Here is a 21,525-nt window from a genome sequence, read left to right on the forward strand (position 1 = left end):
ATTTTGCCTCAGGTTGATCGGGTTTTTGAGCACCCTTACAATAAGGGCCGAATTCAAATAAAAAAACTAAATAATGTGAAAAAGTAAGAATGAAACGTTAAAAGAAAGTTTATGTATAAATCATTGAAAAAAAATATATAAAGATGCATATATGAACCAACGTTACAGATTATTCATATGAATTCAGATACAAATGTTAGTAATTATGTGAGTTCAATAAAGACATCATAATAACTAAAACCAGTATATGCAACTCTCAAATAGCAAACCATGAGTCCCTTTTGGGTGTCATCTCATTTTCACCATCTACCTTTTTACTGCATAATGTGATGTCTCCAACTTTTTGTGCACTTCTCAACTAACCATTTAAAACTCCATTAAAACACTGATCAAACCATGAAAGTTGGATATGGACCACACACCTCACCCACTCTTTGTACTACATATTAATACATTTTAACTCAACCATAAACCTGAAACAGTATGTCCGTAAACACTACAACAAAATTGATAAATGTCTTAATAGACTGTTTTATTGGACTAAAACAGCTACGTGTTATATGTAAAAATGTTACAATAAGTTTATAGGACATTTCTAGACGTCTTGTCAAGTATTAAACATTTAGATATTTTTGTGGTTTTATAACCCTAATTTTGTTGTTTTAAATGTTACTCTTTATATGGTGATTGGTGAATGCCATAACTAGCTTCTTATATATAGTGGAGATTGAGTCAGTTTTTGTGGAACTACTCATGGTAGCCATGGATTGGTACTCATGGTTATCGAAAACCAATCTCGACCCGTACTTAGTTTACGAGTACGGACGGATGTTCACGCACAACGAGCTTCAAAGAGGAGACACCACTTACTTCAATCATGAGTTCCTTCAAAGCATGGGAATCTCTGTAGCCAAACACAGGCTAGAGATACTGAAACTTGCAAGGAAAAGTATTGGCGGACGTCCGCAGAATGGCTTTTCAAAGCTTGTTTCTGCTATTATCAAGACCAAAATGCTGCTTACCAAGAAACTCGGGAGATGCGTCTACCACAAACCGGCCCATACGCCAAGGCCCGACAACAACCCGTTTAGACCGCAGTGGCCCAGTAGTAATCTAAGGAAGAACATGGGGTTTGAGGAGGATAAGGAAGAAAGAGTGAAAAAAATGATGAAATCTGGACCATTGGACAGGATGCAAGAAAGTATTTACATGAGCCCGAAACGGGTTTTAAGCGTTTCGGGCCCGCTTGATAGGAAGGTGCACGAGAATCTGATGTTGATGTACAGTAGTCCGATGGAGAGCAAAGCGGCTGGACCCAACATTTCGGGATCGGTAGACGTTATGGGTTACAGTAGTCCGAGAATCGGGATTCCGTGCGGGATGGTGAAGACGGGTGAGGAAGATGATGGTATCCCTTCACTTTGGTCTTTAATGTTTCAAGATATGAAACCTACTTAAAATTAACCATTTGCAGCTGGTGGTTGTGTATTTGTTTCAACACCAAATGTTTCTTTTTTTGCATTTCATGTAAGTTTTTTTCTGAGATTTTACATATCAACATTTATTTACGGTGCCTACTAATCGTCGAGAAATCTCGACAAATACTCGTACGTAGTTTCTCACATTTGGTGATGTTTGAATCCGTGACTAATTAGAACGTTCGTCTCTACCAGCAACATGGGTACCGCTCGGCCAGTGATGTATCGGTGAGAAATGAGAACGGTTTCTTGGTACATACTCGGCGTGGTGCCCATGTGACGAATCTGTAGATGAAAAGCAATCCGTTCAAATGAAAATCCCGGTTTCTTGGTAATTCAATCATGTATGTGTACCAAAATGATGTCTTAGTGAACTGTATCGCGATGATACCCCCTTTAAACGGAGACTAGATGATCCCCCTATGACGAAGATTGAGTCGAATCGGGGGTGTTGACCGCGACTCGAACCATCAATACCGCAATGCTGCCACTATTTTTGTCCATAATCCATTCTGTTTTGTTTAATTAATATGACACGAAAAGTACAAAACAAAACAAAGATACTCGACTCAACTGGCAAATAAAAACTAGCGTTTAGGCTCCTTCTTGTTGGTTGTGTTGGAAATTTTAGTGGGTTGGAAGTCTGTTTTCCATTCCTAGCTTATAAGGCTTTCTTTATAGTTGGGCTTTGAACATATATATGGGTAGACTCATGATGGGGGTCTTGAGTGGAAGGCCCAACGCACATGCGCGGGCACGAGAAGGCGCACTTTGCATTGGAGCAGAAGGAGCCTCTTCCCTTGCTCCGAGTATCTTTTTGGTATATCATCGAGAGAGATGGAAAGCGTTTTTCGAAAAATCGGATTTTTAAACCGATTTGACCACGTTTTCTCGGAGATAAAGATTGTTAGAGGATAATCCTCCAACTTACCATGATCATCAAATTTTTGGGGATGAGATCGTGGGGTTTTTTAGGGTTTCCCCCAGTATAAATACCAGGTAGAAGCCTCCGGCCTATAGATCACCCTGAAAATCATCGGTTTCCTCTCTTCGACTTCTGCTCCTACCAGGGACGGACCCAGAATCTTTTTTAAACGGTGGCACCATTTGACCATAAGAAAAAAAAAATATATAAATTCTTTTTCAAACGGTAACACCTTTTGACTATAAGAAACAAATATACGGAATTTTTTTCAAACGGTGGCATCGTTTGAATATAAGAAACAAATATACGGAATTTTTTTCAAACGGTGACTAAGAAAATGACACTAACATGATTCGGACTTGGGTGTGGGGTGGAATAAAAGCTTTGCAAACCAACTTTACCAAATAAAACTTGTTCTCATTGTAGTTTCAAAATACATACGGTGGCACACAACAAATTAATACGGTTGCACCGTTCACGAAACCTAAATTTTTTACCCTTTGGCGGAGAAACGAAACGGTGGCACGTGTCACCCATGGCACCTAACTAGGTCCGCCCATGGCTCCTACCAGTTCTTTCTCTCTACCGATTTCTGCATCTATCTTGCCTTAATTTTTCGTTTTCATCGCTGTTGATAAACGAAAACGTGTGCTGCATCAAATCCTTAGGCTTCGCGATTAGCAGACTCACAACGTACAAAAACTAGTAGTAAAAACCTTTGAGGACAGGCTTTACCATGCAGATTATGATTCAACGACAGATAAATCAGGTTGGTTTTAAATTTTCGTGCATTGTATTTAATTTCAGTTCACTAATAAGTGAACAACTCTGTTTCTACCCCTTTCTTTCATTAAATCTATCGCGGATAGATTCAATTCAATGTGTGTGAATTTACATATTGTCGAGGTAAAAACATTCATCATACAGATGAAAAACTTCCGTCAACACGTTATACGTTTATTGGATTTTGTTGAAACACATATGCACATAGATACATATATAATGCAGTATCTGAACTTAGAGCTCTATATAAATCTGTACGGTGACGAACACGTTATAAGACGATACTTGACACATTATAGAGGCCCTTGTCGTGTACACATTTAACGTCTGTATCTAGCAATACTCATGAACCAATTCTCGCTCCAAACAACTTGGACCAGTATTTAGTTGTTGAAAGTTCTCCGAGAAAAATAGATGTGTTGATCGATCAGTGGTTTGGACTTCGCAGCCTAAATGAACCACTGCCATAAAGTAATTCATAAACCGGCTTCAATCTTCTTGTCAAGATTATACTCAAGATAGTTCCGACACTGCACAAGCCGGCCAAAACAAAGAACGTCAACCTGAAACAATTTGGACCCAAGCAAGACACAGAGTTTTGCTTCGAAACCTCATAATCATATATATTTCCGGCTAGAAGACCCGAGAAGAGGAAAGCGCCAAGAGGGTTCCCTAATGATATGACATTGTAGAATATACTGAAGTTTTTCAGCCCGAAAAGCTCAGAAGTAGTCGGGATCATGATAGAGAATTGTACACCATAACATATCCCTAGTAACGAAGTTGTTGCATAAAGGGTACCGCGGATAGCAGAAGCAAACATAAGGTATGTAACAATCATCAGGACTTGCGTGCATGTCATCCAAACGGTTCTTGGAATGCTTCTTGACCTGACATAAAAGAAACATTTGCTAAACTCGGGATAATACAGTTAAAGAAGTATCTAGATTACATTTTCGATGATGAAAAAAGTACTACAATGAAATATAGTTTTATAGGACGTCTGATATGTCTAAATGTTCTTATACACTGCTTTATAAGACTAATGTTCTATAAAAAGGCTAATAGAACACTTTATTTTAAAAGTATCAAATTTTTTAGGAATCCCAAACGCTGTCTCATCAACTTATTGGAACACTTTTACATTGGATGCATAATTGTTTCACCTATAAAACAGTCTATTAGAACATTTAGACATATTTGGTGTCCTATAAAGCCGATTTTGATGTAGTGAAAGTAATGCAGACCTGGCAAAATGTTCAGAAATGGCACCACCGCTAAGCCGCCCAACAAAATTACAAAATCCAAATAGACACAATAAGATTGCGGTGTTGTGCACGCCTTGAGCTATCCCGATTTGGGCCAGGTTATTTAAAACAGTAACTCCAGAACCAACACCTACAAAGTAAACCAAAAACAGAAGCCAGAAATCGGCCTTTATTAAAGCTTCACTGAACTTAAAATCATCTCCTCTTCTTGGTCGCAACCTTCTCCTTTCAGCAAGAAGTGAATCCACATCTGATAAACCGTCATTTTCATCATAACTTCCGGGATCAGTTCTTGAAGAAGTTGGTTCAAGTAAAGGGTCCGTTCTTATTTCTTGAACTTTGTTTATATCGGGTGGAGTTGAAGGATAGAAGGTCATTTTTATAGGGATAGCAAGTGGAGCCATGAGGAGAATTACCATAAAAACAAGAAATGTCCACGATATGAGGGAACTTAGTGAAAACATGTCGCTCAAAATCGTGGTGGTTAGGAGATAAATGCCGAGCATAATACTTGCGGCTTGAATAAAAAGAAAATATGCATGATCACTGGAGTTGTCCGCAGAAGAAGGCACACAAGGTTTAACGAAATACATCAACACAAGAGAAAGTGCAGGAACCACGAGTGCAAGAAATAGTAAGAGCATAGAAGAGGATTTGTGGAGCAAAATGGCGTAAATTTCGGTATACACAACAGCACCCAAACCCCCGTAGCCTTTTAGGATTCCAGTAATAATACCCCGACTGAGAGGGAAGTTTCTCATGTTGGTCGCGAGAACAGCCGTAGTAAACCAAGCGTTGCTGTTTGTTGCAACACATAATGCAATCCATAACTGCCGATTCAAAGCACCAACAAGTGATAGTGTCGGTATTACTAATAACAGACAATTATAATTTTAAGAAACAAAAAACACAATATTTACGTAGTTCAATTAACAACTTCTCTATTTCACAGTCGTTGCTACAGTTAGTAATATAAGGAAGAACTATCTCTACTATAAAAAGGAAAACAAATGGTAAATACATAGAAGAATGAACTATATATCATCCTAATTCTCAATTATTATAGCCTCTTCTTTTACAAAGTTTGGGCCAAGTTTGCTGTAGAGTCTCACATCGACCATTTCTCCGCCATATACGTTGGAACCTCCATTATCACCTAAAGGTCTCTTTTTTGAAAAGTAATCTAGGAGTTCCAAACATTATCGCATAGTATCAGAGCCAAGGTTTACAGTCGAGGGAGTCGACACTTTGTATCCCCTCACCCGTCTAGCCCGACACTTAAGGATAATTTGCGCCCGTCTAGTATCCGTTGGAGGAGGCTCCATATCTAAATTATAAGATTTAGACAAATTTTGTTGCCATGTAGCATTATCGGTTATCACCAAGTTTGGTCATATATCCAAACTGAATTACAGCCCATCACAATTAACAATAAGAAGGTGCTTACATGATTGAGTAATTTTCCTACATGCAAAGTTCTTCACTACTGGACTACTGGTAACTGTAGTTAACTACAAGAAACAGTCATGAACTCCTTAATTATGTATAGATTATGAGATAAAGATTGCATATTTCCATTCTTTCACTAAATAACTAATTGAAGTTCCAAAATTGGTTGCAACTAAGTTAGAAGTCCCTGAAAGAAATCTGTTTCATGATTTTGAGCTGAGGGCCAGTCATCATAATTCCCTAAAAAGTTAAAGAATCTGCATATAACATAGATTCCGCCAATGAAGTTTAATACTTTTACCATAGAAATAGCTACCCATTAGACTACAATACCCATTTACGCAAATCGTCGAACACATTACATACACTACATAAATTGACTACGTACTATGTGTAAGCAAAGTTAAAGTGATCAGAACTCACCAGCCAATAAGGCAATGAATCGATTGTATGAGTAAGTGCAAGCCAAATAACTCCATAACCCGAAAAGCAACACAAAGCACCGATGAAAAGGACTACCCATGTAGGGAACTTGTTATAGAAGATCCCAGGAAGGATACCAACGTTTTCGCCAATATCATTAGCCACTCCAAGCATCGTCAGCTGTCTTTGATTAAACCCAAGAACGGATTTCAAGGAATGAGAATAGAGAGGGAAGTTATAAGCATTTGCAGCAGCTATTTGGACCCAAACAGCAACTCAAAGACCCACCCATGGTGGTCTCGTCCCAACCTTTAGATGTTCTAAGCTTGCCATTGAAGGGTAGTGGATCTGTTACCGAGAAATTCATGAAAAATTTGTGGTGAGATAAAGGCGAAGTGATGAAATTAGAGAGAAAAGACAAGTGGAAGGTGAGGGTCTCCATGCAAACGTTTGGGTGTCGATCAGAGGAGGTTGATAGATGGTTGCTTGTGAATGGACTCCATCTCGTATCTCCATTGACGTTTTTCTTGCTTCAATCAAAACATTATTAGTGTCTTTTTCCCAAGATAGATGTCCGACACACAACAAAAAGGGCAATTATAGTAAATTACTTTTTTAGTCCCTATGGTTTGTTAAAAGTTATAGATTTTGTCCTTGTTGTTCAAATATTTCGATTTTAGTCTCTATGGTTTGCAGTTCATTTATATTTTTTGTCTTGAAACCAAAAAACTACTTTTAAGTATGAAGAAATAAAATAGAAATAAATTATAAACAACAAGAATGAAAAAAAGAATAAAATTTAAGTCATAAGGATGAAAAGATAATGAATTATAAACCATAAGGATGAAAATCATGACTTCAAAACCATAAGGACGAAAATAGAAAATTTCAATAAACCTTAGAGACTAAAAACATAATTTACTAATAAATTTATATCCCATAATTAAGCATGGAAAGTAGATATTTAGGGCCGTTTACCAAACGTTTACCCGGGTAAGCGTTTATCAAGTAACGTTATCTCATTGGATGAATATAGTAAGGATTAAGAATCTTACCCGATAAGAGCGAGACAAGGACCAATTGTCTTACTCGGTAAGTGAGGGTGACGACTCTTACCACGGTAAACGCTTACCCTGTAAATTGTTGCATACAATGTCGTTTTGGTGGACTAAATCTTACCCGATAAGTAAATAATAGTGTTAAATTTTACCGGTAAACACTTACCGGATAAGTGTTTGGTAAACGGTCTCTTAATTTGGAGAGCAAGCAGTTATTTTGAAACAAATTAAAATAGTAAAATTGACATTTCTTTTAGGATATAGTACAAAAATAAACAATGCACCAACTACCCAAAACCAGAAGGCAACATTATTCAGTGTTTACTATATAGATATTAACAATGTACCAATTACGAAACTACCCACAATCGCCAAGGGAGCGTTAGTGTTTAGTATATAGATTCTCTTGAATACAGTAGATGAAATAGAGTTATGCGGGTGAAAAAATAGTAAAAAAATTAGGGTTTTAATTTGTCATTGTAGTTTAATGATTTTCATATATCTGTTTGATCTCTTGATTTCCAGCTATTTTGACACGATAAAAATGCTTTCCAGATTTCCAGTATAGTTCAATCATGTCTTATTCTAGTTTAATGTTACGTCAAACAGAGAACAAACTTTTTTTTTGTTATGTTATCTCCCCGTTAAAAATTTAGTTTATTATATCAATTTTCTATATAAATATGTTACAATATTTTCAAATTTAATAAACTTGTGTATTTATTAATACTTAAAATAATATAGATGAATAAAAAGAAACAATAAATCATATTACAATTTTACAGATGACAAAAAAAAGTGATTTTTTTTATTAACCTGAATATCCAACCCGCTATGCGAGCCGACTAATTCCAGGGCGACTACCTGTTTTGCAGGTAGCCCGGAGTCACCGTATTTGAACCTCCGTGGCCACAAGGGAATTTTTGTTTCTTCTTGGATTTGAACCTGGAAACTCCAGGCACTTTTGACCCTTGGAGTCAAACTCAAACAAATCAGGCACCACCCGTGTGGTTAAAAAAAATGATTTTTGGATTGTATTGATGTAGAACAATTAGATAGTAATCAGATCGGTTCGATTTAATTGAATTCTAAACTTTCATTTAAAAACCACATGATTCAATTTAGATGTTGAAATTTCGAATATGACTCGATCAATTTTTATCAGTTGAGTTTAATTGGATCAGATGAATTATTGCACACCTTTATAAAAATATATATATATATATATATATATATATTCAATTCAACTGCATATGCCTAACATTGATTGGTACATGAGTACTATTATTATCGAACATATAATATTCATCCAGAAAAACTCGATAACTGTTGTATCAACCAGTTTTGCTGACTGTTCTTTATTGCATCTTAAAAGAAGCACACATGAGTGTTATTATATTCATTATTAAATTAAAAACGAAATAAATATAAAGTTCTCGCTTACAAAAAATCGATGCAATACTACTTCTGATCTTGGACATAGTTTAATAAAAGGAATGAACAATAATCAAAACGACATTTAATCGTGTCAACAGCTGTAGTAGGTTTTTAACAATGAATTTCAATGAAGTTAAAATATTCCGCAACCAATTGTCAAGCGATGTCATCTTTTTATATATATATATCTTGGACCCTCCGCTTTACACTTTGTGCTTTTGCTTATGTCTACCATCGTCGTTTATCTGATGAATTCCTTTATAAACATTTCACAACGTCATTTAATAATTTCGACATCAGCTCGCCTTTTAAAAAATCATACAAGTCAAAGTCAAACTTGTTCTTTAATTAAAACTAGATACAAGGACATACATACCGTATAAACAATCACTCTAACTGATATTTTTTTAGTTGGATCAGATAAAGATGGGTTTGTTGGATCTATAAATCCTCAGAAAAACAACAGTGACTCACCATTTACGTTTGTTCTGGAAGGGGTTCATAGAAAAAGTGAGGACCCATTTGGTTTGCGGAATTTGATAGGATTTGGAGTTGAATTTCATTTCAAAATCTTATATTTGATTAAAGGAAAATTTGGACTTGAAATCTAACAAACCGACTGAGTTAAAATAAAATCCCTTTAGAATGACTGTCATTTCAAATCCAAATCAAATGAATTTCAATTATTTTCATTGCATCTCAATCCTTCTTCTATCATCAAATGTATTTAGGTAAAGTCTCTTCACCATTTTACCAACCTCTATATATATATTATCTGACATGTAGTTTAGTTGGTAAAAGGGTGAAGAGACTTTACCTAAATACATAACAAGTCAATGGGTTTGATCCCAGACTTTGCCTCAACAGTTGATGAGTAAAAAAATGTCACATTACATCGGTGTCCTTGGAGACGAGTTCCGTGTGAGACCGGTTAGGATCGTCACTAATCAACTTTTTCCCTGAACACACACACACACATATATATATATACAAAGTTGGGTTCACGTGAGACTACATTTTTTTATGAGATCCGTGAGACCACTTTTTACATATGAAACTTCACAGCAAAACGTTGTAAAGGTAAAAATAAGCCGAACCTTCACAGAAAAAACACTGTGAAGGTTACTTTCATCGCATTCTACTGTGAACTTTCAAATGTAACGAAGTGGTCTCACCGATCTCATAAAAGCAGACTGATCTCACATGATCCAAGTCTCTCTCTATATATTAATTTTTTTTTGATGAAACCATATTCATAATTGCATATCAAAGAGTAACTTGGATTCTTTTCTTTGTATGTATTCAATTGTTTTTGGTTCTCGTAGATACCTAATCATTGGTGTCCTTGATTCATTCCTTGGGACCCGCTCATATCCTCTATCCATGATGGTCTCGTTCTCATGTTCATATTTGAACTTGTTTATTTTTTAATAGTTTTATTTATTAAAAGATGAATCTTGTTTTGTAAAAAAAAATATTGTTTCTAATGATTTTAAAACTCTTTGAATAATTTTGTATCATGGATCTTTCTTAACCATTAAGTGCCTTAATTTTATGGTAAACAATTATCAAACAATTATATTTCATTTTGCATTATATCATGAGAACCAGTAACTGTCAAATATCTCCTTGTAGTTTTATTAATTAAAGTCAAAAGAATCTAGTAATCATATTAAATGATCCGTAAGTCTAAAAAATTACATCATCTCACGTCTTTTCTTTTCTTATGTTCTCTTTTTTTTAATTAATAGATAATAATAATTACTAGTATATGGTAATTATAATTTTTTTTTGTATTATATATAGATTAAATTTAAAATCAATAAACTTGAAAAACAATATGTCTTGTTATTTATAAAAAATAATATATCATTTACTTCGTAGTTTTACAAATTTTAACTATATGGATATGGTCGTATGGTTTGTCTGTATAAAAATCGATTAAAAATTGTAAAAATCCGTACACTAGTCCTTATCTTTCATTTTATCTATATTTTCATGGAATATCATTAATCATTCTACAACTTTAAAAATTTAGAAAATGACAATTCATCTTTTTCCAGCTTTAAAACTTAAAGAATAACCAATCAATTCTTGTTTAAGTTTTTGAATATTCAAATAATAGTTTCATCAGTTTTTCAACAATCTTTAAAAACTTAGGTATTAACTTGTCGCCTTTTGTTAAAACTTCAAATATAAATTAATTTATGTTGTATTATATTTTATTTATAAAAAATAATATTGTTGTAACAAAAATATATATAAAAAAGTACCATTAAATAATAATTATTATTATAATAAATACAAAATGATGTTAATATTGAAAAAATTATATTAATAGAAATTTTTTTTATAATTTTAAAATAAAATAATTTGTTTTTTATATTTGTATTCTTGTTTACAAAACAATATTTTTTTTATCTTAGATATTAAATATTAACACAAAATAATAATAATTATTATTATTAATTATAAACAAAAAAATATATAATATAACAATACTACAGTTTCACAACAATAACAATAATAAGAATAAAAATAATAATAGTAATAGTAATAGTAATAATAAGAGCTTGATAAAATGAAAGAAAAATATTATTAATAATAAAAAATAAAAACAAAATATAATTAAAATACAAATAAAGTTGAATCACGATGTAATCATTAAATTACGATAAACTCTAGATAGGGATGGGTGTCTTTAACATATAGTTAGGGGTACAAATATCTCCACCCTAATTAGTTTATATTCCTTTATTGCTAGTGATGACTCGTCATTTAATAATGTTTGACCGATTCTGTATATTTGGGATGTATAAATGTTATTTTAATAAGTAACTACTGTGTAATTTGACTTGATACAAAAGCTATGTTTAATATTAATGGATCTGAGTTTTACATTCAAGATTGATATACGCTCCACCAGTTTTAACATCATTTTCAATTGCCAGATTTAAACTTGATTATTAATTTATGAGATAGATACTTAATGGTTTGCACAAACAACAAACCTAGATTCATAATTCTAGAATAGAAAACCTATGCAATTGAATAAGTCAATATATAGCATAAATCTCTCAAATGTACATTAACATGTTAACCATATTCAAATCCATCAGACAGGTAACTTTAAATAGGTCCCACACTTTCGGACAGTCTCTCACCTAGTCTTCACCATCTTCAGTGGCCAAGTTAAAGCATTCTTTTTGAGAAAAAAAAGACATTCAAGCGTTTGGTGTATACACGGAACTTTAAGGCCATCACATTAAAGTAAGAAACACAAATGAAGAAGCAAAGTCAAGAAACAGAGCATGGACCCTCTGTTTTAGTTGTTTAACATGTATTGCCGATATTGGAAATTTCATAGTATTCTAAAAATCATAACGTATAATTTTATCGAGATAAACCATACAACATGGTTTTAGATATAACTTGTTACTGGTACTATGAATAAAGGCGATCGTTATTGTTCAAAATGTACCAGAATGTGAGTTTTTAAATCTCATTTGATCATATATGAAAATAGAAGAGCAATTCTAGAAATGTGATATAAAACTAATTACGATTTGGTTATGCAATTATTGTTTCATTTGAATCATTAAAATATAATCCAGAACTTTTGATCAAATTAGCTTCTTAAAAGGTCTTTAAAAATGAATCAAAATGGTATACATTATAACACCCTCAAATCTAGAAAAGAACGATTACTTTATAGTTTTTATAATACATTAATTGAAGGATAAATTTCTGTCTATCGGATAATACCCAAATTGCCTAAAATGACAATTTAAGATTTAAAATCAACAAACATAATCCAAACTTTACACAGTCTAGATTATTGACAAAACGTTACTAAAACCCAACGATAATCGCTACCTCTAAAATACGAAAGACGTCCCGCCAAATCTTCCTCATGTCTTTAACTAGCTCATCATGGTGTTGCTAATATTGTTCCCTTATGTAGGACTTGATGGTTATCCTTCCAGTTTCAAATGTATGTCGACAAATGATAAGAATTAAGCTTAATACCTAGCAAATTCAAGTAGTTTTTGTCATTATTATAAAACAGTAAAACTGAAATTTAAATAACAATCTCCAAAATTAAATGTACTAAATATAAAAGAAACATCATTCCTAAAACCCACCATTTTCGTGATGAATACTCCATAACTCAATTAGAGCATCTTCAACAGATTTTCCAAAAAATTTCTAAAATTGAGAACTAAAAATCAAGATATCTAAAAAAAATTATATTCATCTCCAACATATTTCCCATTTTAGAGAATCTAAATTATAATATTAAAATATTTCATTTATCTATTGCATTACAGTCTAAATTACATAACTCTAATTGAACAACCAATACACTCAAACATGTCATTTCCAAATAAATATATCCTAATTGCACATTAGTTCCAAAACTCAACATAAAACACATCTAACCGGACAAAAGTACCCATAACATGTTCAAGTTAAAATCAAACCAATAAAATACAAATACTCGGTTAGCATTTGAGCAACTTATACGCCAAAAAGGTTCGAAAATCATCATCATTAACTCAAACGTTGGACCAAAATCCCAAAACAAGTTTTTTTCTCAAATCTAAGCCAATAGGCTCTTCATCTTGTTTGACTAATCTAAAACGAGCCATCATAAACCCCCAATTGTATTTAAAGGTTGTAATAAGCATTGTGACTCAAAATACCATAAAACCCAACAAAATTAAATCATGCATATTATTTGAATGACTTATAAAATCCATATACCATAATGCATTAACATCATATAATACTCATATGATAAATATCCTCAAACTTTATGATTTATCGTCAAATATCTAAGAACCTCAAAATATATGCATTTCTTAGAATTTACAAATAATCAACCGTGTAAATCACATCAGAAAATCAACTCATATAGTAGATATTAATAGAACATCTCAAGACTCTAGAATCGAGTTTTTGGCATGTATAAAGCTTTCACAAAGGAACTTCAACTTGCATTACTAGGTTAAGTTAAACCCATGTTCAAAATCTAAAGCTAAAGCTTCCAAAGGTGGAGATTTGAGATGCACAGTCTAGACTTCCATACCTATAATGTAAAGCCTTCAAGAGCACTTTAAAAACTCCCGAGATCTAAAAAACACCACTAAAAAGGAGAGGGATGTTGAGGATACAAAATTATTAAACCCTAGGTCAAGAAACAAGGATTTAGATCTTACTTTCCAACTTCTAGGAACCCCAAACTAAGAGAAATTTAACCATCTTTGTCCCCTCCCCCTGAAGACGTTCAATAGACAAAAATATAGCCTCCAGAATCGCAGTTATGACCAAATGAAGAAAACCTCAAAAAATCACGATTTTAGCCATCAGATGGATTATGAGACCTTTGCCCGCAACCCTAGGTTCACATGCTAGGATCGCCATGTTGCCTGAAACCCCAAACAGGAGCATGCGGCTTTGGCTATGGCCTCACCCGACCCATCTCCCAATAGTTTTGACCATTTTCCTTGTCGTTCTCTAACTGGTTTCCCAACCGTTTCTAGAAACTTACGGGTGTCGCATACATTTGGTCTAGAAAGGATTGCAATGGAGCGTAGGCCATAAACCTTTGTGATATGTAGGACTTCAAATTCAGTTGCGTTCACAAAAATGGTGATGTAGTAATCACTTGGGAAGTTAAAAATAATGCAAACCTAAAAATAAGGAATAGATGGGACAAAAATGAGGTTGACCAAAGATGACTCCGAAGAAAGCAAGTTGGTAAAAAGTGTCATAGCAATGTTCCTTAGACCTTATGTTGGATGCGAGATTGAAGTGCTTCTAGGTTAATCACAAGCCAAGTTTTTTAATGTTTAGTGGTAAGCCTAAAATGTAATGTGCATTCATGTTGCTCAAAGCAAAGTTATCAACTTTCCACAGTAAACTGGGCTTCATCGTATTTTCAAAGTAAAACATATCTATATTGTTTATAAGTTTAGAATATGATTTGTAGATACAATGTGCTTATAAGTTTATAAAGTATATAATGTTTAAAGGATGCCCTATCATGTATATATAAAAAGTGTTATACGTAGCATATCTTATGGATATGTGAGTGGTGTCACGTATTGAGACACCACGAGTTACACAGAGATGTGAATGGCCTAGCATAAGTCATAAAGATACATTACTAGAATCAAAATCTTTAGTTGGATCGCTACCACGTTAGGGGGGGGGGGTTCGATACATTACTGATGGGAATCCACAAAGACAGCATAGGAGATATCACTCATTATACTGGAATATGGTGAGTATAGCCATGTCTGATGAAAAAGCCACCTGTTGGGGCTCGATGAAAGAGAAAGTCTCGGCATTAAGAAAATAGGGACAAGGTTGACATAAAGAAATTACTTGTTTTAAGAATTACGCCATCACCGATCCCTTGGGGGCTAAGATTGAAAGAAAGAATCGGATCCTCTTTGAGATGAAATATTCTTTCAAATGACAACTGCCTCTTCCTGCTGCTAGGGCGGACTCGAAGCCCCGCTCAACAAGGGGGAATTACCGAGACGGAAGCTGCTCTCTCGTAAACAATCCTCAAAGGTGTCTACATCTAGAACAACTGCTAGACTCTGCTTTTACCCACTTTAGACCTGGTTGCAAGGCAGTTCTATCAAATAAAATGGGATTTTTCCAACAACCCAACCTATACAAAGGGCATCCAYCAAAGCCCCTTTACTAGATTGTGTCGGAGGACTTTTGAGCTTGAGCTACCACTCATACAGCGACAAGGACCTGCAACTCTCGAAGGGGCCACTAACCTCCCGAATCGTACCAAGCCAAAAAGTATAACCAATACATGCTTCCAGTTAGTGGAAAATGCCTTTGCTACAAAAATTGTCAACATTGACCCCTAATTTTTTTCGTGTATACATTTAGTCATCGACACTTGAATATCAATATGGTGAAATTTTTAACTTTCAACTGATGTTTCATTAAAATTAATTCCATATTACACAAATTGATTAATTGTAAGGTTTTATTTTTATTTATCATTATTTTACAAAGAAAAACAAAACCCCACGTAGGTCCTCTCTATTGCCCATTCAAGGGAGAAAACGACAAAGACCCCTATTGCTTGATCACATGCTTGTCACTACTATTTCTCAAAATGTGGATGAATAGAAGTTCAATTCGTGAAAAGGTTCCCCCCATGACCTCCATTCGATTGTTTTAGCGCTTCACTTTTCACATGCCAAATAGAGAGATTTTATATATAAAGAACAATAAAGAACTTGTCTTACTAACAATTAACAAAGTTTTAATAGTCATTAGAAAAAAGACAATAATAGATTACATAAGCTATCCGTATATTGTTTATTCCTATAAAACAACATACAGCATAGAAGGCTTAGGTGCTGTTTACCAAATTTCTATTAAGTCTTGTATGGATAAATTTGTCTGTCTACATAAATTTATGTTGTTTACTTTTCTATCTGAATCAACAGTCTAAATAACATAAATGACTGATTTACCCCCTGAGGATGAACTACACACTGTTTTATAAATTGTTGTTCATTTTTAAAGGCAAATGATATTTCTGAAAAACAAACAAGTAGATTAGCCATTAAAAAAAACACCAGCAATAGATACAAATAACAATAGACAAGTAGATTAACCATTAAAAAACACCAAAGAACAATACCATCCTTTAATGCAACTGTTTCCTTTGCCAGAAATCAAATTGAGATGAGGCAAATTAACACCCTTTAATCTCATCATTTGATCAAGAAATCCAAAAATCTTTCTGGAAAGAACAGAAGCAATGAAACAGACCTCAAGTAAACAGACTGCAATGAAACAGACCTCAAGTAAACGACAGCAATGGTACCCAACAGAATCAATGAAACAGCAACAATGGTCGATAGTCAGCAGCAATTGATTTGAAGTGGAGCAATGGTCGATACTCGACGCAAGCAGATGGTACCCAACAACAATCGATTTGAAGAGAAGTGGAGAAGTAGTTACTTTTGGAGAATAAAGCAATCGATCCATACTCAACAACAATCGATTTAAAGTGGAGCATTGGTCGATACTCAAAGCAAGCAGATGGTACCCAGCAACAATCGATTTGAAGAGAAGTGGAGAAGTAGTTAACTTTAGAGAATAGAGCAATCGGCCGAAGAAGAAGATACCTAAGGTTCACGATCGTCGAAAGGGAGGGAGTGTTTTGAGGAAGAAGATACGCTAAGGTTCATGGCCAGGGGTATGAGGGTCTTTTTTTGGGCTTAATGGGGACAAGTGTTGTTTTTTATCTGTGCAAATAAGCCCCTTTCTGTACGAATAATCCCAAAATAAACACACCATTTTGGCTGTGCGAATAAGCCCATTTACTAATTAAACTCATTAAGTCTCAAGTAAACACACCCTTAAACTTGTAAAGTATATAAATAACTCTTTTATCGGCTCTTTCCAAAAGAATCATCTACTAATTTTGAGTATCCAAGTCGGGCATCATCAACTCTTGTAACTGATTAAATTTTCAACAACATTAAAAATGCATTCACAATAAACAAATTAAAACATTCATAGAACTTGGTTGTAATTCCATCATATTTAAGAATTTAGTAATCTCTTCAAGACAAATACAGATAGAATTGTAAATTTTCTTTGTTGAAAAGTACTTAACAAGAGCTCGAAATGGAAATATGTGGGCTTAAAATGAAAATGCGCATCAGTGAACTGTTCAGGGGAAAGATCTGTGAAAAGGTGAAAGTAGAAAAGCGTAAAACCGATGTAAGAAAGAGTCCAAAACTACCAAAAACAATGACTGTATAACAGCTCACCACCCACACCCATCAGACAACTTCTATAGGGCCCACTTTTGGTCCAACCCCCATCTCTTTCTTCCATCATGTGGGCTGCTGTTAACAATACCCACTTTTGTTGTCCAACTCTAATCCACCACCTCTACAGTCTACTTGCCAAATTCAAAACATCCAAGTATCAAATCTCAATCCAAACCCCAAGATAAAAACATTTCAACTCTTCGGGATTGTTTGGCAATTGTTGAATGGTTTAGTGCATAATGATTAAATGATCGAAATAATTAAAAGACTATCATGATATAATGCAGAATGATATATAATTGTTTGATAATTGTGTAGAATGAAATTAGGGCTCTTAATGGTTAAGGAAGATCCAGGATACAAAATCATTCAAAGGGTTTTAAAACCATTAAGAGACATTTTTTTTTGTCAAACAAGATGAACCTCTTAACGATTCAGAGGTTACCTCTTAATAGAATTATTAAGGGGTAAACAAACAAGCCCTTACTTTTCCTCTTTTCATCTTTTCATTCTTAATTGAATGAGAGGAATTTTCCATTTTTCATTCCCTATCATTTTTACCTGCATTTCTATTCCTGAACTAAATAACCTCTTAATTATTTAATGATTTTTTTAATAATCATAGATATACAAACCAACTTACACCTCAATTATTTCTATAAGACGTTAAAATAAAGTCATAAAGAGACCGGAACCGAAATCTATGTATAGAGACACAAGGTCTTACCAATTGAGCACTCCTTAAGAGGTTATACCTACCCAATTTCACACTCTATTGCATAAGATCCCACTCAATTTTCTTTACTTTTATGCTATTGTTGTGTTTTATTTACTTCAAGTTAAAGATCTTAGACAAAATATCACACTTAAAGACCTAATGCACAGTAGGTTTACATTTATAAACATAAAAGTAGATGGTGATAAAGGAGAAAAGAGAAAGGAAATTCCATGTATGGAACCCACATATGCACCTTTCCCTTTCATAGGCTTATCCACACCTTCAAGTGGACAAACCCTTTCTTTTTTGGTCCTAAGAGAGTATCAAAAGATCCAAAATATGTAGGCAAGGAAAGAGAGTCCCAAACTTAACCCAAGTGGGATACCAATACAAATCCCGCGCCTGTGTCTTATCAACTCATCCCACGAGCTAAAAGATAACAAAGTGTTATCCTATCTGCAATCCTAACATGGGTTTTATGTTCAAACGCAATTCCCTTCTTGTTTTTAATAAAATAAGAACAAACCCAATGCAATTATCCATGATTTGATCTACAATTTGGTGATAAGATTAGGATAATGGTTGTTTAAGATATGATGTCAACATGAGACTAATGGGGGATTTGTTTATCTTATCTGTGGGCCATATCCCTACGTTGTAGATAAGAAATGATCTAATGGTCAAGGCATACTTGCTACTTTTTCTTCCTTAGCCGTTGAAAGATGAAGAGAGAGACAACCCTATCGGATTAATTGATGTCTGCCTTCTCAAATCATCTTACGGCTTCCAAATAAACTACTATATGACCTGAGGTTTTAGACTACTTGGTTCTTTTTAATACAACTTGTATGTTACTTTTTCTAAGACGTCTTAATCTAACCAATAACTTCATTAATACAACTTGATCATGATGTTTCTAATCGCAACATTTCATTATCTTGTACCATTACTTTTTTATTTTATAGTTATCGAATCTTCATAATCTTGTTCATCTAAAGTTCAGGTCTTTCCCTTTTTTTAAAATCGAAGGGTCCCAGCCAACAGCAGCTGATTAATTTTATAGCAAGATTCTTAGTTGTTTTACGATCTTCAATTTTCAGGAGTAGTATTGAACGAGTCCGATGGTCCATCAAATCCTCCACAAATGCATAGGCAAAAGATAGTCGATGGCGGTCACTTACAGTTGTAAATGAAACACATATTACGGTACGGCACGACTCTCCCAAGTTCTTTGACTAAAAGTCCAGATCCACAAACAAAACCACTTCTTTTGGGTAACTGTGCTCAACTTTCAACTGCTTAGGATTACTGCAAGTCCCACCATGACACCTGCATCAAAAACCAAGCAAAACTCCTCCTAAAGTTGCTAGTTACTGCTAAAGATGGATATTACCAATTAACCGAACATCCGGTGTGCCCGCCTCTTCCCCATCTCCACCTTCCCTTAAAGGTCAATGGACAATTCACCTGCACGTGGTTTGTGGACAATTAGCCTTATATAGATCTAATGATCCATAAGAAAACGAGCTTCAAGTCTCTAATGAGTGAACGTGACGATCCAAGTGATTGATAACCTGTGGAATAAGAGAACAACCAGAAATGAACAAGTAACAGCAGACAACGTTAAGAATATCACCAGAAATAAATATTTAACAAAAATAAAATAACGTTTACGTTAGGACGACGGTACAGATACGCTGAACACGAAGTAGAAATGAGGGAACTTGAGGATGGGAAACAAAAGGAGTCGACGGAAACTTCAAACCCCAACCCAGACGAGACGGAATGGAGGAGAATAATTGAATGAACCGAACTTCACGGAACGATGATGAATATGGATACGGAGATCAACAACACAGACGGAAGCTCACGACACGTGGATAGCAAATCTTTAGGTTGTTCAAACGATTAACTGAATTTTTCTAACGAATCGAGGGATTTAGTTGAGCTAGATTTCATTTCCAAATTTTTAAGTGATCAATTTTTGTTTAGAAACTTGAAGCTGCTTCATTAGCCATTAGATGGCAGCCACTGATGATTTTTTTATATATTCTCATCTATAACTATACATAGACACAGAGGAATCTACTATCCAGTTCAGGATTTCTTTCGGTAACCGGAATTTAAAAAACTGTCCGTCCCGACATCTTCAATCGCCGAATCGCCGGGATCTGATTCACCGCCACCGTGGTTGGCTCCGTAGAGCCCAAACATTTATGAAAGCCATCAACCATATAGAAAATTTAAAAATCACGGATCATCGGCTTTGGTCATGACAGATAGCCGACTAGGCGTAGGCTGAAACGAAGTTCTCCGTCTCTGCTGATGAGACGACGGTCGAATCAACGCCGCAAGAGCTCTCCTCACCAAATCACCGCCTTCTACCGTACCTATACGGACTAGCGAGTTTGTCATCGCCGATCTCCGCGCGTTAAGTCTGTTCGAAGGATACGACGCAGTAGCGCTGTGACTGTTGTTAGAGTTCTTATGCAAGCTGCACCTAAACGAACCTGGATGCGAAGTAGGTGAACACATACACATCCTCCTGGGAGCCTGCAACTGCTTCTTCGCCGCTTGATTATTCCCTCTAGGAATCACAGAGATGGAACGGCTAGGAGAAATAGAACGGTTGTCGAGAGAAAACCGTACAGACGACAACGAGGGAGACGGCGAGGATCCATACAGATTAACTCGCGTAGGAGACGCAGATCGGTTTTGAAAAAACGAAGATGATCTGGACGAGAAGGCAGAGGTGGAGGAAGCAAAGGAATTTGACGATGGAGAACTGTAGAACCTTCCAGACGGAGAGTTTGAGCGTAGCACTGGGCCACTAGCCCTTCTGGTTGGATTCGCCATTGATGTACAGTGAAGAAATTAGGGGTTTGGAAGAGAGAAGAGAGGATTGGAATTTTTAAAGAGCGCCTTTGGCTTTCTAAATTGGCAAACCTAACTTTAATGGAGCCATGTATTTAAAGGAAGAAAAATGAATTTTAATTTTAATTTAATTTTAATTTTAATTTTAATTTGATGATTTTTCCATTGGGGGATGTTTCTAGGGTGGATAGAAAACGACAAGGAAAGGAGCCGTTTTGATGTGAGGTGGGGTGGTGGTGGGGTGCCACGTACGTACCATACACTCAATGGTGGCACGTATC

At 34.9% G+C, this 21,525-nt stretch overlaps 3 protein-coding genes across 6 annotated transcripts; 1 reads left to right on the forward strand and 2 right to left on the reverse strand.

The window, feature by feature from the left end:
- Nucleotides 1-572: 572 nt before the first annotated feature.
- LOC112519698 lies at nucleotides 573-1,577 on the forward strand. The gene has a single exon (XM_025127932.1). The coding sequence runs from the start codon at nucleotides 754-756 to the stop codon at nucleotides 1,456-1,458; it is 705 nt and encodes a 234-aa protein (XP_024983700.1). The 5' UTR covers nucleotides 573-753; the 3' UTR covers nucleotides 1,459-1,577.
- Nucleotides 1,578-3,300: 1,723 nt separating this feature from the next.
- Nucleotides 3,301-6,801, reverse strand: LOC112519827 (protein NUCLEAR FUSION DEFECTIVE 4-like). 2 transcript variants are annotated; one of them, XM_025128124.1, is made up of 4 exons: nucleotides 6,327-6,801; nucleotides 5,191-5,284; nucleotides 4,434-4,584; nucleotides 3,301-4,076 (listed from the first exon to the last, which is right to left on the reverse strand). In XM_025128124.1, exons 1-4 carry the CDS (start codon nucleotides 6,498-6,500, stop codon nucleotides 3,614-3,616), a joined length of 882 nt encoding a protein of 293 aa, XP_024983892.1. In that variant the 5' UTR covers nucleotides 6,501-6,801; the 3' UTR covers nucleotides 3,301-3,613. The 2 variants fall into 2 exon arrangements, with proteins under 2 accessions (XP_024983892.1, XP_024983891.1); XM_025128123.1 differs by having other exon boundaries at nucleotides 4,434-5,284.
- Nucleotides 6,802-19,240: 12,439 nt separating this feature from the next.
- LOC112518941 lies at nucleotides 19,241-21,299 on the reverse strand. 3 transcript variants are annotated; one of them, XM_025126747.1, is made up of 3 exons: nucleotides 20,045-21,299; nucleotides 19,764-19,837; nucleotides 19,241-19,678 (listed from the first exon to the last, which is right to left on the reverse strand). In XM_025126747.1, exon 1 carries the CDS (start codon nucleotides 21,224-21,226, stop codon nucleotides 20,621-20,623), a length of 606 nt encoding a protein of 201 aa, XP_024982515.1. In that variant the 5' UTR covers nucleotides 21,227-21,299; the 3' UTR covers nucleotides 19,241-19,678; nucleotides 19,764-19,837; nucleotides 20,045-20,620. The 3 variants fall into 3 exon arrangements, with proteins under 3 accessions (XP_024982515.1, XP_024982512.1, XP_024982514.1); XM_025126744.1 differs by having other exon boundaries at nucleotides 19,241-19,837; XM_025126746.1 differs by having other exon boundaries at nucleotides 19,764-21,299.
- Nucleotides 21,300-21,525: the final 226 nt, after the last annotated feature.

Source organism: Cynara cardunculus, assembly GCF_001531365.2.
Source record: "Cynara cardunculus var. scolymus isolate 2C chromosome LG 10, CcrdV1, whole genome shotgun sequence".
Lineage (NCBI taxonomy): Eukaryota > Viridiplantae > Streptophyta > Magnoliopsida > Asterales > Asteraceae > Cynara > Cynara cardunculus.

What these genes read in the sequence shown, in the direction of transcription:
- LOC112519698 (XM_025127932.1), top strand. Translation starts at nt 754, where the DNA reads ATGGTAGCCATGGATTGGTACTCATGGTTATCGAAAACCAATCTCGAC.
- LOC112519827 (XM_025128123.1), bottom strand. Translation starts at nt 6,500, where the DNA reads ATGCTTGGAGTGGCTAATGATATTGGCGAAAACGTTGGTATCCTTCCT. An exon ending in ATTCATTGCCTTATTGGCTG is followed by an intron (nt 5,285 to 6,326) that starts GTGAGTTCTGAT and finishes TTGAATCGGCAG; the next exon opens with TTATGGATTGCATTATGTGT. An exon ending in ATTTCTGAACATTTTGCCAG is followed by an intron (nt 4,077 to 4,433) that starts GTCTGCATTACT and finishes CTTTTATGTCAG; the next exon opens with GTCAAGAAGCATTCCAAGAA.
- LOC112518941 (XM_025126747.1), bottom strand. Translation starts at nt 21,226, where the DNA reads ATGGCGAATCCAACCAGAAGGGCTAGTGGCCCAGTGCTACGCTCAAAC.